Source organism: Chrysochloris asiatica, unplaced genomic scaffold (assembly GCF_000296735.1).
Source record: "Chrysochloris asiatica unplaced genomic scaffold, ChrAsi1.0 scaffold00018, whole genome shotgun sequence".
NCBI lineage: Eukaryota > Metazoa > Chordata > Mammalia > Afrosoricida > Chrysochloridae > Chrysochloris > Chrysochloris asiatica.
Window position 1 is genome coordinate 16,861,625 of NW_006408536.1, and position 16,414 is coordinate 16,878,038.

Genomic DNA, 16,414 nt, shown 5'->3' on the forward strand with positions numbered 1-16,414 from the left:
GCTCTTGATCATATGCTACCTCTTGAAATGGTTGAACATCAACCATTTCCTTTTGGTACAGTGACTCTGTGTATTCCTTCCATCTTCTCTTGATGTTTTCTGCATCATTCAATAATTTGCCCAGAGAATCTTTCAATAACTAAAGTTGAGGGTTGAATTTTTTTCTTCAGTTTACCCAGCTTGAGAAATGCTGAGCGTGTTCTTCCTTTTTGGTTTTCTGATTCCAGATCTTTGTACACTTTGTTGTAATATTTGGTTTTATCTTCTTGAGTTGATCTTTGAAATTTTCTCTTCAGCTCTTGGACCTCCTCATTTCTTCCATTTGGTTTAGCATCTCTATGCTGGAGAGCAAGTTTCAGTGGGATATATTCAAGGTCATTTTTGGCTCTCGTGGACTTGTTTTCATTTTCTTCAGCTTCAGTTTGAATTTGTATGAGTAATTGTGGTCTGTTCCATAGTCTGCCCCAGCCTTGTTTTGACTGGTAATATAGAGCTTTTCCATTGTCTCTTTCCACAGATGTAGTCAATTTGATTTCTATGTATTCCATCTGATGAGGTCCATGTATACGTGGCTCCTTGGAAACCCTATATTGGGTTGCTGTGAGTCAGAGCTGACTCGACAGCACTTAACAACAACATGGTGTTAATGAAGCCTGATGAAATCTATAGGATTAGGTTGTATCTTGAGTTAATCTCTTTTGAGATATAAAGGAGAGAGAAGTAAACAAAGAGGGACCTACTACCACTAAAGAACCTCTAGTAGCATAGTAGTTATGAATTGGGCAGCTAACCTCAAGGTCAGCAGTTTGAAACTACCAGCTGTTCCATGGGAAAAAAAGGAGGCCTTCTGCTCCCGTAAGGATTTACAGCCTTGGAAACGTTGCACAGGGTTGCTATGAGTCAGAAGTGACTCCATGGCACACCACCACTACCATCACTACCACCAAGAAAGTAGAGCCAGGAGTGGCATGTGTCCTTTGGCCCTGGGGTTCCTGTACTGTGAAGCTCCTAGATCCAGAGAAAGATTGATGCCAAGACATATGAATATATTCAAGGAATACTGGGCCTACAGATGCTGATAGGACACAAAAAACCTTTCTCCACAGCTGGTACTCTGAATTTGGTCTTCAAGCCTCTCAAACTACGAGAGAATACTCTCAAACTATGAGAGAATACATTTATTTTTGTTAAAGTCATCCACTTGTGGTATTTGTTATAGTAGCAATAGATAATGAAGAGAAAAGACAAACAGCAGCAGTTGGAAGACCAACAATGACAGAAGCAGTGAACCAGGCCAGTCTGTATCAGGATGGCCAAGTTCGAGCTGGGTACCACAGGGTCAGTGTCAGGGATAAAAGAGCATGAAACAGTAGATGACACCTAGCAATGGAGGATGTCTGAGATGTGAACAGAGGGCCTCTTAAAGTGGCTCAGAAAATGGCAAGGGGGACAGACCATCAGCTCTTCTGCAAGTTGGGGTTGAGCCAGAGAAATGGTGTCTGTGACTATTAGAACACTATGTAACCCCAGCTGCCAAAGCCTACAGAATACAAGTCTTAATGAAAAAGGATATATCAGGAACCCTCTTCATGGATATCCCAAGTAAGCCACAATCAAGGTTGGGGTAATCAAACTAAAATCCATCTATCTCTAAGACACAGAATGCCAAAGAGATCTAAAAAATAATCAGGTGATCATCTAGCAAGGAAGTAGTTCAACAAATACACTGATTACTCATGATCTGGTCCATGCCTACCTCTCCACCTCCATCTCCTACCTCTCCCCCATTCACTCATTAGTCTTTAGGTCCCCAAATAGTCTCAACTTTTGTCCTTTTAACCTTAGAGCCTCTATCATTTGTCCCCTTTGCCTAGTATGCTCATTCTACCACCCAGACTCTCAAGTCTGACTCCTTCAGCGTTCAGTGAAAATGTCATTCCTCAAGAAACTTTTTCAGACCAAGTAGGCCCCCGGCCCCATTATCCCTTACCACAATACTTTGGGTTCTTCTTTCATAGACCTCCTCACAATTTTTATTTATAGATTTATTTGATTCCTGGTTTACCATCTGTGTGTACAATCCTGCTAAACCAACAGCTCTTGGACAGGTCTAAGATCTTTTGTCAACAACATGCACCCAACCATCTAGGACATTATCTGTCCAAAGGAAGTGATCAATAAATACTTCCCACAGGAATGCTTTCATTGGTAATATGAGATGTCTTTGCTCATATATGGTTAAATTCCATCAAGTTGGTTTTGACTCATAGCGACCCTTTATAGGGTTTCTGAGGAGCATCTAGTGGGTTTGAACCACCAACCTTACTATTCAAACCAACTTAGTGGTCCAGTGCTTATCCCACAGCATCATACCATGACTCCATATATGGCTTTGTTGTTGTTGTTGTTAAGTGCCGTTGAGTCGGTACCGACCCATAGCGACCCTGGTTAGCTCGCTCTTATTCACTTAAAACACAGAAGAAGCAAACCAATGGTACTTTACTCTCTCAGTTTCTCAACTTTCTCCTTCTAGAACTTTAAAAAGATTTATTCTCCTCTTCTCTGGGTTGTCCTTCTATAATATGTGATTATGGAAAATGGAGGATCAGAAAACCGATAGTATTCAGAGTCAAGAATGAATATAAATATAGAGAGTTAATCTGTGAATGTACATCTATAAACTACGCTGGAGTTGACTACAAATAAATGTTGCAAAAAAGTCACTAAGCAAAATATAGCTTTCTAATGGAAATCTTGGTGAATTTTCAGTACCCAGAAAGCAACTGCAAAAAAAGGAATTTAGCAACTTATGACCGTTTCACTCTACTAACTGATTCAGGTATTTCACATGTCTTCAATAGAATGAACACTGGTGTATGACTTGGGAGACCTGGGTTTTAAAATCAGCCTTTTAAACAACTAAAAGTGTTACTCTGGGCACACCACTTAACTTTTGCACAGATACACAAACACAAATCCTACAGCCTTTTCTGTATCTAATAATCTATGATTCCTTTCATAAAAATCTTATTTTGAGTCTAAACTTAATGGAATTTTGGCACTTTTGTTATATATACATCATTTAAACTCATACTGGCTCCACCAACAATAGTTACAGGGAGAGAAAAAAATGAATCTTCAAAAATCAGCTCACAAAATCATTTAGCATGTAGTGCCAACATAGCCTCATTACAGCAGCCCATCCTTTGCATGGAAGGAAGACTTTTCCAATTTATGCAAGTCACAGGTATTAAAAGTTGACGTAAGCTCTTCTGACCTAAGACTATAATGAACAGGAAGACAGGAAGCGGAGAAGTGCATGTAAAATGCACAGTGTTCATTATTTGATAAATCCCGTAATTTTTGTTTCTTTTAAAGCTCCTGGCCTACACTGCACGTTAGGATGAAAATTTTGGCACTGAACAATCCTGTAAAGGGAAGAAGAATGCGTATTCCACGTATCCATGGGTCTCTCCTCAGAGGTTCAGGAAGTAGCAGAGAGCTTCAATCAAGTCATTTTTTTTTCTTCTTTTAAGACAATAGCACAACACACTGAAATGAACACTAAAAGCACAGCTTTCTAACTGAAATGAGACTAGTGGATAATTTCTTTAGCTCTCCTGGTTTATAAATGAAGAAGTCAAGCTTAGGAAGGATACCTACCTTCCTCAGGATGAATGAACTAGGTGTGAAATTTGACTTCATGGCCTGAGGGATGCAGGTGACAGGGTGTAAGACAATGAGCTTTGGTGAATGAGTCGGAATACTCTTGTTCAGATTTACACTCTACTGCTACATAACTGAAAGAGCCTGGGTGGCGCTGATAGGTGGAAGGCTGGCAGGTGGGACCCACCAGCTCTGTAGGAGAAAGATGTGGTAGTCTGCTTCCATAAACATTACAGCCCTGGAAACCCTATTGGGCAATTCTACTCTGTCCTATAGGATGCTATGAGTTGGAACAGACTCAATGACAATGGTTTTTTTGTTTTGTTTTTACTGTCTGAGTAGCAAAGCAGCACAGTATGGGTAGGAAAATAACATAATGAAGATTCTGGAGACAGCATTTTAGTCTCAGTTTATCACAAACTAGCCATGTAACATGAGACTCTGGGTGCCTTAGCTATATATTTGGGTGGAGCTATACTAGATTATTCTAAAGGTTTCTTCAACCTCTAAAAGTATAATTTGATGTAATTCTTGCTTCCATGTATGCTGATCTACCTGGCCACTTGAGGGTGTTTGGCTTAATACAGGCAGCAACTCTGACAAAACCTGCATGTGTATATACCAAAACATATATGTATAGAAGTGCTGTTGAGTCCACTCCAACTCATAACAACCCTGTAGAGGGTGGTTTCAGAGGAACAGCTGGTGAGTGTGAACTGTTGACCTTACAGTTGGCAATTCAGTGCTTATCCTACAGCACCACATCAGGACTCTATAAGTATACTGTTGTTGTTAAGTGCCATTCAGTTGGTTCCTACCCATAGTAACCCTGTATAGGGTTTCCGAGGAGCAGCTGGTAAGCTTGAACCGCCGACTTTGCAGTTCAAACGGCTTTGCAGTCTGGCGCATTAACCCACAGCATCACACCAGGACTCCTAGGGAGCTTCAAATAGTTCATAGAGAAATTAAATTGAAAGATAGTAGAATTTTTCAATGAACTTTTTGAAGTCCCTTAAAGAGCTCTGGTAGCATAGTGGTTACGAATCAGGCTGCGAACTGCAAGGTCAGCAGTTCAAAAATACCAGCTGTTCTGTAGGAGAAAGATGAGGCTTTCTGCTCCCTTAAAGATTTACAGCCTCAGAAACCCTGTACAGGGTCGCTATGAGTCGGAACCGACTCCATGGCACATAACAACAATACACATACATGTTACTATCTATCTACCTCTCACCTCCTACTGAATGATAACTACATGGCAGAGGAGAAAAAGGACCTTCAGTAAACAAACAAACAAAAATGACCTACTTCTAGAGCTTACCAGTAAAGATAGTTAACACATCTAAAAATAAGGAAGGAGATTCACTAAAGTGAAAAAGAACAACTTTTAAGAAGAAAGAGTACAGGAGCAAAAGAAATTCAAAGATAAGTGATGAAAAGAAAACAACTTAAAGACAAGCAGACACTATTTTTAAAGAACTGTGGGCTTGGAAAGCAATTCAGGAATAGCTGTAACCTACTTTATGAAAGCATAAACCTGATATTTCCATGTAGCCAAGAAGTTTAAAAAAGAAAAAGGCCCTTTAAACAGGTATGCTTGAACAATATACTATTCCTGTACAAAACCATGTTTGCGTCTGGTTGTCCTAATTGAAAAAGGAATATCCACAGGAAGAAAATTAACATGGCCTGAAAAAGGAAGGCTGAATGGATGTACTGTTGTCATATATACTAAAATGGACAAGACTCCTTAAATCTTCTGAGATCAAGGCCGGGTAAAAGCACAATGGAAATGTATTAAATCATGACAGGTGACAAGAATAAAACCCAAAATGTTCACCAAATCCAGGAAGAATTCCTGAGCTTCAAAGAGATCCATTTTGGACATTAACAGGAAATGTGATGAAATCATGGCTAGCCAAAATGCACAAACACAGAATATCTTAAGTCAACTGAATTCTCTGTCTGGACAAGGATTGTTTCAAGGACTCTCTTAGAGAGAAGCCAGACTCTTGAAATTAAGGTCCACAGGTTGTGAGCTCTTGTTTTATATCATTACATAAAATAAGAGACCAGAGTGCCTCTGATCCAAAAGTCAATATATAGTTTTCTACAGTCTGGGTAAAAATAAGGATGGAATAAATTGGAGAAAAGAACTGTTGTTGTTAGGTGCCATCGAGTCAGAACCGACTCATAGCGACCCTATGCACAGCAGAACAAAGCAATGTCTGATCCTGGGCCAACCTCACTACTGTTGCCACGCTTGAGTCCATCAATGCTGCCACCTGGCCAATCCATCTCATTGGGGGGGTCTTCCAATTAATTAAACATTTTGTAATAATTAATACGAATAAGTAGGGTCATTCAAAAAAAATAATTATAAAAAATACCAGCAGCAGTAGGATATGAAATGCAAGCAATTTTACTTGATATAAAAGCTGAGATACAATAAATTTCATCTTAGATGTGGGTTGCTACACAGCACTCTGAGAGTCTGGCTTCTTGCTATGACTGATACTCAGGGACAAGTAGGAGGCACCTCCCTTAACCTCATCATCTGTACATTCAGAGACAGACTAAAAAGAAGCAAAAGGTGTTTCTATTTCAGGGGATTCAAATGTACATCAAAAATAAATTCTAAACAACAAACTCTCCTAAAGTAAAGGTTGAACAGACAATATTTTTAACTCTGTTCCAAAGCTACTTCGTCTATATTAGTGCTCTTGGGTAATTTTAATAAATTGAGGACATAGACACTTGTGCATGTGTGTGTGAGAGAGAACTGATGATCCAATGGGTGGTAGAAGATTGTCTTCTAAACATCAAACTTCACTGTACAAGACTAGAACTATAAGAAGGGAAGGAGAAGTAGACTCAATATATTATTATACCTAATCTGAAAAGTCTCTTTAAATGAAATAATCTCTAGCATCTTTTTGGTTAATGGGACTGAGCAAAACTAATTCAATGGAGACTCCTGATTGGTTACGTGTTTATTAGCAAATAATTTTCTGTGGCAATTTATATTAATAGACAAAATTATAATACCATTACTCAGGGTGTCATAAAGCATTCATTATTTGAGAATCCATATTTAAGATAAGGTAAATATAACCAGAAAAAATAAACTAATGATGTGATCTCAGATAAAATTTTGTCATCATTCAAACATTCCTCCCTTTTAACATGAGCTTTAATCACCACCCAGGAAGAATCGTAAGCAAAGACCCTGATAGAGTTATACAGAATTGACTCCACAACAGTGGATTTCCCTTTGGTCTTTTATTTCATTGTGAAAGTCATTCATTGGTCAAATCTACAATTTTACTATAAAAATTGTTCGTCCTCCCAAATAATAACACTTGATTTTTTTCTTCTAAGAAACAACACATGTGTGCTATTAAAGCCTAAACTGTGTTAGCTATAAGTTAAAATTTATTTTGGCTTCATTTCCCCAAGTTAAAGTTCCTATCTAAACTTTTACTTACTAGGCACTTTTGGATCCCATTTTAAATGGTGATTCATTTTCCTGGCACAAGAAGGACTTCTTGAACTACATAATGATCTACCTTAAAATACACTTTCAAACATTCTTCAAACAAATTTGTGGATACATAGGAATTTAAATATTGTTATATGGTAGTGTAGTGGTTACGAATCGGGCTGCGAACCTTAAGGTCAGCAGTTCGAAACTACCAGCTGTTCCGTGGGAAAAAGATGAGGCTTTATTTTTGATGTACATTTAGAATTTATTTTTGATGTACATATGATCAAGAGCCAATGATACTGAAGGAAGAAGTCCAAGGAGCATTGAAGGAATTGGCAAAGAACAAGGCACCAGGAATTGATGGAATAAAAATTGAAATCTTTCAAGAAAGTGAGGCGTCACAGGGGGCACTCACTCATCTCTGCCAAGAAATTTGGAAGACAACTATCTGACCAACTGATTGGAAGAGATCCGTATTTGTGCCCATTCCAAAGACAGGTGACCCAACAGAATGCAGAAATCATCGGACAATCTCTTTGATATCCCATGCGAGTAAAGTTTTACTAAAGGTAATACAGAAACGGCTACAATCATACATTGACAGAGAACTTCCAGAGGATCAAGCTGGATTCAAAAGAGGCCGTGGAACGAGGGATATCATTGCTGATGTCCGATGGATCTTGGTTGAAAGCAGAGAATATCAGAAAGATGTTTACCAGTGCTTTATTAACTACGCAAAGGCTTTCAATTGTGTGGATCATGACAAGCTATGGACAACACTGCGAAGTATGAGTATTCCGGAACACTTAATTGTGCTCATGAGGAATGTGTACCTGAACCAAGTAGCAGTGGTTTGAACAGAACCTGGGAACACTGAATGGTTTAAAATTAAGAAAGGTGTGCAACAAGGTTGTATTCTTTCACCATACTTATTCAACCTGTATGATGAGCAAATCAACCGAGAAGCTGGGTTCTATGAAGAAAAATGTGGCATCAGGATTGGAGGAAGACTCATTAGCAACCTGCAATATGCAGATGATACAACCTTGCTTGCTGAAAGTGAAGAGGACTTAAAACATTTACTGATGAACATCAAATAGCACAGCTTTCGGTATGGATTACATCTCAATGCAAAGAAAACAAAAATCCTCACCACTGGACCAATAAACAATTTTCTTATCAACGGAGAAAAGATTGAAGTTGTCAAGGACTTCATTCTTCTTGGATCAACTAACACTCATGGAAGCAGCAGTCAAGAAATTAAACGATTTTAAAAGGTCTTGGGCAGCAGATTTGCATTAGGTAGCAGATTTGCTAGTACTAATGCAAATCTGCTGCCCAAGACCTTTTTTAAAGTGTTGAAGAGCAACGATGTCAGCTTGAGGACTAAGGTGCGCCTGACCCAAGCCATGGTATCTTCAATAACCTCATACGCATGTGAAAGCTGGACCGTATGAGGTTATTAAGGGAGACCATAAATGAATTGATGCTTTTGAGTTATGGTGTTGGGGGAGATTATTGAAAGTCCCCATGGGCTGCCAAAAGAACCAATAGATCCGTTTTGGAAGAAGTGCATCCAGAGTGCTCCTTAGAGGCCAAGATGGCCAAACTTCGTCTCTTATACTTCGGACATATTGTTAGGAGGGATCAGTCGCTGGAGAAGGATATTATGTTTGGTAAGGTGGAGGGTCAGAGAAAAAGAGGAAGACACCCAAGGAGATGGATTGGCCAAGTGGCGGCATAGATGGACTCAAGCATGGCAAAAGTGGTGAGGTTGGCCCAGGATTTGGCAGTGTTTCGTTCTGCTGTGCAAAAGGTCGCTATGGGTCAGTATCGACTCGATAGCACCTAACAACAACAACAGCATCAGAGAGAGAAGATTTGATTAGCTTGACCATGGGTCAGACCAATTTCAGATCCAATGTTTTTTATCAGATTATCTCATTAGCTTCACAAAATTTTCTAAACAATGAATTTAGGAAAATTATTATCCTAAGAAAATCCTTATCATATATCAAAAGAAGAGTAACTAATTAAAGGGTTAATGAGAGCTACATAATAACAAGGACACTATTTTCATGAAACTCTGTGTATTATAATTGGCCTGAAAAGAATCTAAGATGAAAATCTGACACATGGACGTTGACTGGACATTCTAACCTGTACTAGACGATCTATGGATATGTCACATGTTCATCACATACATTCCCATTTTTTGCATTAAGAAAGAAATGATCCTGGCATGAAGAAGAGGACAAAGAAAGCACTAAACCTTCTAGAGAGAACTAGAAACATCTGGTAACTACATCTACAATAAGACAGGAACTAACAAGATGGCCAAACTTTGTCTCTCATAGTTCGGAAATATTGTCAGGAGGGACCAGTCACTGGAGAAGGTATCATGTTTAAGGTGGAGGGTCAGAGAAAAAAAGCAAGACCCCCAAAGAGATGGATTGGCCAAGTGGCAGCATTGATGGACTCAAGCATGGCAACAGTAGTGAGGTTGGCCCAGAATCGGGCAGTGTTTCGTTCTGCTGTGCATAAGGTCACTATGAGTTGGTACCAACTTGATGGCACCTAACAACAACCACCACCACCAACGGGTATGAATATACAAGTATGTATTCAGATTATATCACAGAAATGTTTTGAAAGTATCCCTCTAAAAGTATGTTTAGGAGTGTCTACAAGGGTGTACAAAGAACCTGATGGTGTGGAGGTTAAGCGCTCATCTGATACCCAAGAGGTTCAAACCTCCAACAGTAAAAGACAGTGATCTGCTTCTGTAGTAAAGATTACAGCCTTAGAAACCCTACTGGGGTAGTTCTAACTCTGTCCTACAGAGTCTCTGTGAGTTGAAATCGACTCGATGGCAATGGGTCATTTTTTTCCTTTTATTTCTAAAGGGGTGCATCTCCAAGGTGGTTGATAAAGCTGTGTGCCAGTAAAGTATGGTATTGTTCCAGCAGAGACACGGGCAGAGCAGATTAATGTTTTGTAGGTTCCACGGAGCAAGGGCAGATCATGTGTTTTCTGCAATGTCTAAGTTATTCATTCACTCTAACGCCCAGATAACTATCTCTCTTCTCTTAAAACTATCAAAATTCCATGCGTGACTGCTTTCTACTCACTTTTATAGTTACTTAATTCTACTAGTGGGCCTTGAGCTTCTTGAAAAGTAGCCACACCAGATTTTTCTTCCTAGCTCCTACCTGGCTCCAGGGTTCAAAGAATATTGATTTAATGAAGTTGATGGCCACTCTGAGGTCTCATAACCTGCAGCCATCAAATCGATTCTGACTCTTGGCAACCCTGTAGGGCAGAGGAGAATTGCCCCACAGGCTTCCCAGAGTTGTAAATCTTTATGGAAGCAGAACAGGTGGTGGGCTCAAACCACTGCCAACTTTTCCATCAGCAGCCAAGTGCTTAACCAGGGCTTCTTGAGGGCCTCATAAGGCAGACAAAACGCCCCATATGATTGAAGTTAAAAATTGGTATGCATTGACTAGAGAATGTGATCCATGTTTACACAATAGAAGGATATGGCACTTCATTGTTTAAAAAGCTAAAGCCTAGATTTGTACTGCTTTAAAAAATAAATGTGATGACAAGGATTATTTTTGGTGGTGACTAACGCTTGCCGCCCTTCCTTTCAGGATGAATGCCCAGCCAGCAGTCCTTTACACAGTCCTAAACCAGGCTTTGATCTCCTGTTGCAACCAATCTTTTGAGGAGAGGACCATTTTGTTTCTGGGTCACCTGTGATCAGTCCAAACTTACTGCTCAAAGAATTCACTTCCAGTGGTCGCAGAATGGGTTGGCCTAGGGCTGCTGTTGCCTTTTAAAGGATGGGTACGCCATTTGAAGCCATATATTTTTTTTTCTTTTTGCAGAACAGCTAAAAGTATTTTTCTATTGCCTTCTCTTTAAGGCTACCCAGACAAAGGCTGCTAAAGCTCCCCGCTGATATGCATGTGCTCCACATAACCAGCACATCAGAGTTGGGCCGCATCAAATATTACTGGATGTTCCTGGGAATTTTTTTGTTTGTGATCCTTTTTTGCTATTTCATATTGGCCAAGTCTCTTAGGTAAGGGTGATGAAATTGCTCACAAATAGACGCTGGTGACTTCTAGTACTTTCTAAAGGTGCACAGATGAAGGAGGCTCCTGACTGCGACTGTCAGACTTATTATGAGAGAAGAAGGTTGATGCTAGACTGCTGCCGTAAGAACACTGTGGGGTTTTTTTTTTTCAAATGGTGGATTTTGACTCATTAGTGTTGCAATCAATTTAATGCATCGCAATACGCATTTATATGAAAACAATATAAAACAGGAGAGAAAGAAAATGGTGAACCCCAAACCTGAAAAAATCAAGTAGTTTCGTGACACTTTTTGGGGGGTTACATACAGTTACGTGTGTGCATGACTACTAGGTTAGGATGTAAAATATATTTGTATTGTGGGACTCTAAAAAGGAAGTTTGAAAAATGCTACCTAGAACTTGTTAAGGGCCATATATGGCTTCATAATTTTTCCTATCTAGCTTTCTCTGGGTGGCCAACAGTCTAGACAAAAAACCTAATAAACTACTGAATTGTTATAGTTTAAACTTTCTTGCCCAGCATAATCTCTTAATACTCCAGTTTAAATGGTCTGGACATGTGACTAAGGCCACCAAGTATGGGATTTCTTCTTGAAAAGCTTTCAATTCTCCCAAGAAGTTATTCTAAATCATCCCCTCAATACTGTCTGCTGTCATTAAGTGCCAGTGAGTCAATTATGACTCATTGTCTTGTATAGGGTTTCCAAGGAATGGCTGATAGTTTTGAACTGCAGATCTTGCAGTTCAAATTGACTTTGCCAAGTGCCAGAGTGCATACCACTTATCCTTGCATTTCTAAGTTTTACTAGGAAGTAGAGATTACAGTAACTAATATGAAACCTTTCACATAGCACTCACTATTTGTGTGTGAAGTATTTACTTCAAATCAGTTGTCTCATTTTAATGATGTCTACAAATTGCTCTATCACTTTGAGGACTAAGGTGCTCCTGACCCAAGCCATGGTATTTTCAATAACTTCATATGCATGTGAAAGTTTGACAATGAATAAGGAAGACAGAGAAGAATTGGTTCATTTGAGTTATGGTGTTGGAGGAGAATACTGAAAGTACCATGGGCTGCCAGAAGAACAAACAGAACTGTGTTGGAAGAAGCACAGCCAAAGTGCTCCTGGGAAGCCAGAATGGCCAGACTTCATCCCGTATACTTCGGACATATTGTCAGGAGGGATCAGTCCTTGGAGAAGGATATCATATTTGGTAGAGTGGAGGGAGAAAAATAGGAAGACCTTCAACAAGATGGATTGACAACAACTGTGAGAACGATGCAGGATCAGGCAATGTTTTCTTCTATTGTACATGTTGTTGTTAAGTGCCGTTGAGTCGGTTCCAACCCATAGTGACCCTGCATAGGGTTTCCAAGGAGCAGCTGGTGAGCTTGAACCGCCCATCTTGCAGTTCAAAGCGACTTTGATGCCCAGCGCATTAACCCACAGCTCCATACCTGGACTATTGTACATAGGGTCACTACAAGTCAGAACTGACTCAACGGCACCTAATAGCAACAATACAAACAGCTTAGACAATATGCTTTTGGAGCAAGAATTCTGAGTTGACTGTACCTTAAAATGCAAAATGGATTTTCTCATATCATGAGATTTGAAGAGATTCACACAGAAGTAACTAAATGTTTCAGAGCAAATAATGAGAATAAATAAGCTGTTTAGCTGCTGAGACGGTGACTTTAAAATTTTAGGGAAAGGTAGGGTCTATCCCACCTTTTCCAAACTCTACTGACAAAAGCTAAAATATAGGGCAGGGCTATAAATATGTATATATATATATATATATACCTTCACTGTCCTTGAATTTCTTGATTGCCACAATTTCATGGGTTTCCTGCAAAGGAAAAGAGGCAGAAAAAAAGTTAGTTTCTAATGTTTTTCTAATTAGGACTTCCAGTAGTATACAAGTATATTCTGCAACAGAGCAGTAAGAACTCAGAGTAATCATCTTCCTCCCTCATTCATACCCCCAATGAGAACACTGTTAGGGAAGGAAACAATGGGAGGCAAAGTGCAGAGATGGTGATAAACCAAGAGTTAATAATATATGTCAATGTCATGAGGCCACGCAAATGTGCCAGGATGACTGAGGTACATATGTGCTGCCATTGAAAACCCATGGAGACATTTTGCTTGGACTTCTAAGGCCAGAGAAAAGGCCTCGAAAATACTTGGAGTTGCTGAATGCTCCTTCCACATTAATCTCCCTTCACGTCTTTTTTCCTAATGAACATGCCCAGTTGTTCTCCAGCTCTTCTCTATTGATGGTGATTTCAAAGTCAAAGTCTCATTAACATTCTCTCACCACATACCAGTCACCACCTCCACCTTGCCCTTTCATCTCTTCTGAATTACAAAAATATTTTGTGAGTAGAATGCTACTTTCAACTAAAACATGAACACTCTTTTCCTTTTTAACTATTTTTTGGGGGGTGGGGTTGAGGAGACAAAGTGAATTTCTGAGAACTAAGTACACCATTACCACTAGGCTAAGGACCCTAGAGGATATCATGTTTGGTAAGGTGGAGGGTCCGAGAAAAAGAGGAAGACCCCCAACGAGATGCATTGGCCAAGTGGCAGCATCGATGGACTCAAGCGTGACAACAGTAGTGAGGTGGACCCAGGATCGGGCAGTGTTTCGTTCTGCTGTGCCTAAGGTCGCTATGAGTCAGTACCGACTCGATGGTATCTAACACCAAGGAGCCTTGGTAACAGAGTGGGTTAGGCGTTGGGCTGCTAACCACAAGCTCAGCAGTTTGACTCCACCAGTCACTCTGAAGGAGAAAGATGAGGCTCTCTGCTCCTGTAAAGATTTACAGCCTCGGAAACCCTACAAGTTGGAACCGACTCAATGGCACACCACCTCCAATCATGTCTGACCTACATACAAATGGAATAAAAACTTTTGGTTAAATAATTAATTTAAGTTCTTCAAAGTCAACAGGTCATAAAGAAAGCCTTCTACATGACTCAGGCCTGGTCTTTTTTATTCTAAGGATATTATTTCAGATCTGTAGGAGTAAATCTGTTAACACTGCCCCTGCATCAAAACAAAGACTTTAAAAATGGGCATAATAGCAGGCAATAGCCACCAGGGAACAATTTACCGACTTATTAAAAACTTAAGCATTTCTCCTAAGTCCCTTTAAAAAGCTAGGAGAATCATGAAAACAACAAATTATGCTGAAAACCCTAAATCCAATGTCTGTACATCAAATCCCTTCTGTTTCCCATCTGTCCATTAAGAAGAGGAAGAAAATACCAGTTTCCATATCCGTGTTATGGTGGTAGTAGCTGTGTGCCACCGAGGCCACTGTGACTCACAGCAACCCTGTATAGGGTTTCCATGATTGCAAATCTTTATGAGAGCAGGAAGTCTCATCTTTCTCTTATGGAGCAACTGGTAGATTCGAACAGCTTATCTTGCAGTTAGCAGCCGAACTCATAATCCACTACATTATCGGGGCTCCTTATATCCATGTTATGTTGCTGTTGTTGTTAAGTGCTGTTGAGTCAATTCCGACTCACAGAGACCCTGTATTGGTTTCTGAGGAGCGGTTGCTGAGTTTGAACTGCCGACCTTGCAGTTCAAACCAACCTTGTAGTCCAATGCATATTCTACAGCACCACACCAGGCCTCCTATCCATAATATAGGAGATAAAAATATATCTAAAAGTGTTATAAAGTATTGAAGAGAAAGACATTTCTTAAGGGTACTATATTTTTGTTAGAGTCCTGGTGTGGTGCTATGGGTTAATGTGCTGGACTGCAAAGTCGGCTTGAACAGTAATGTTGGCGGTTCAAGCTCACCAGTTGCTCCTTGGAAACCCTATACAGGGTCACTATGGGTCAGAACTGACTCGACAGCACTTAACAACAACATTTTTGTTTTTAATGGAAGAATAGATAGAATTACAAGTACACAAAACTTCTGGAATATGAACTTGTTTCCAAATTTTGTTATATTTCCCCCAGGTTGTTGGATATAATTTATTACATAATCTAATTTACTGATAAATGCCTTTGTATTATATTCACTACTTTTCTGCTCAAAGTACTTACCTAAACTGAGTATAACATCGAGTCTTAATGTTTAATGATTTAATTTATTTCATTAAGTATCTATTTGTAATTTATGTTCACATATTATACTATGAGAGAATCTAAGTTTAATATAATTCTTAAATATTTAACCAACTTTCCCAATACCCTTGAATGGATTTTTAATTATTTGTTTGTTATACATTAGCATCCTTACATATGCTTTATTCTATTCTACTAATATATCTGTTGATTCTTATGCCAGAACCAGTTTAACTGATTGTGACTTTAAATTTTTAATTTAATCTGGGATTACAACCTTGATTCTTTTTATACCATTTTGTTAAATAAATTTATTTTTGAGGATAGGCTTTTGCTTTTCATAATTTATTTGTAATAATACACATGAGTTATTATATTTAATCTACATTTCTCTACATAATTAATTGGCTTCACTGTTTATCACCAGTTATTATTAATGTAGTTTTCACATATTTGAATGTTTGATTTGCACTAATCTTTTGATCAGCCAAGAGTATACTTTTGAGTGCTTTTCTCAAGAAGTATTCTATTTTCTAGGTCTTTACATGTCTGAAAGCTTTCACACATGAATGACAACTTAGCAAGCACAGAATTTTGGGGAAGGCAATCTTGTATTTTATACCATATTCAGCCGGGGTCACTTTGTAATGTTGAGCAATGGAAAAACCTGTAAAGTGCCATTTGTGTCATAGGCAGTGTAGATTTGTATGTTTATTAAAGCAACTTTCCAGCAGATAGGAATAAAATGTTTTATTCTAACACCTGTAAACTATGGAAATTTTCCAAGAAGATGAAAATTAAGGGTATTAAAAGAAGGACTTCCATTTTTTAATCCACGTAGGATTTCAAATGAACTCGCAATGCCTTGACAATTTTCTGGTATTTAACATTATAGAAGAGAAGTCTGAGGTGAATCTAGTTTTTATTCCAATATAGATAACTTCTTTTTTCTTCCTAGATGATGTTACGACATTTTGTTTTCCTTGAAATAAAAATTAGAAGTATAGGCATAAGACAGTAAAAACCATCAATGGTTGCCAGGAGTGCTGGG

The 16,414-nt window shown here is 39.0% G+C and overlaps 1 protein-coding gene across 1 annotated transcript in view; it reads right to left on the reverse strand.

Moving 5' to 3' along the window:
• The window catches only part of CDKL5 (cyclin-dependent kinase-like 5), a 176,544-nt gene that overhangs the window by 87,795 nt on the left and 72,335 nt on the right, over positions 1-16,414 (reverse strand). The window contains exon 3 of the mRNA XM_006835594.1: positions 13,068-13,113. Coding sequence (XP_006835657.1) covers positions 13,068-13,113 — 46 coding nt within the window. The remainder of the gene's footprint in view (positions 1-13,067; positions 13,114-16,414) is intronic.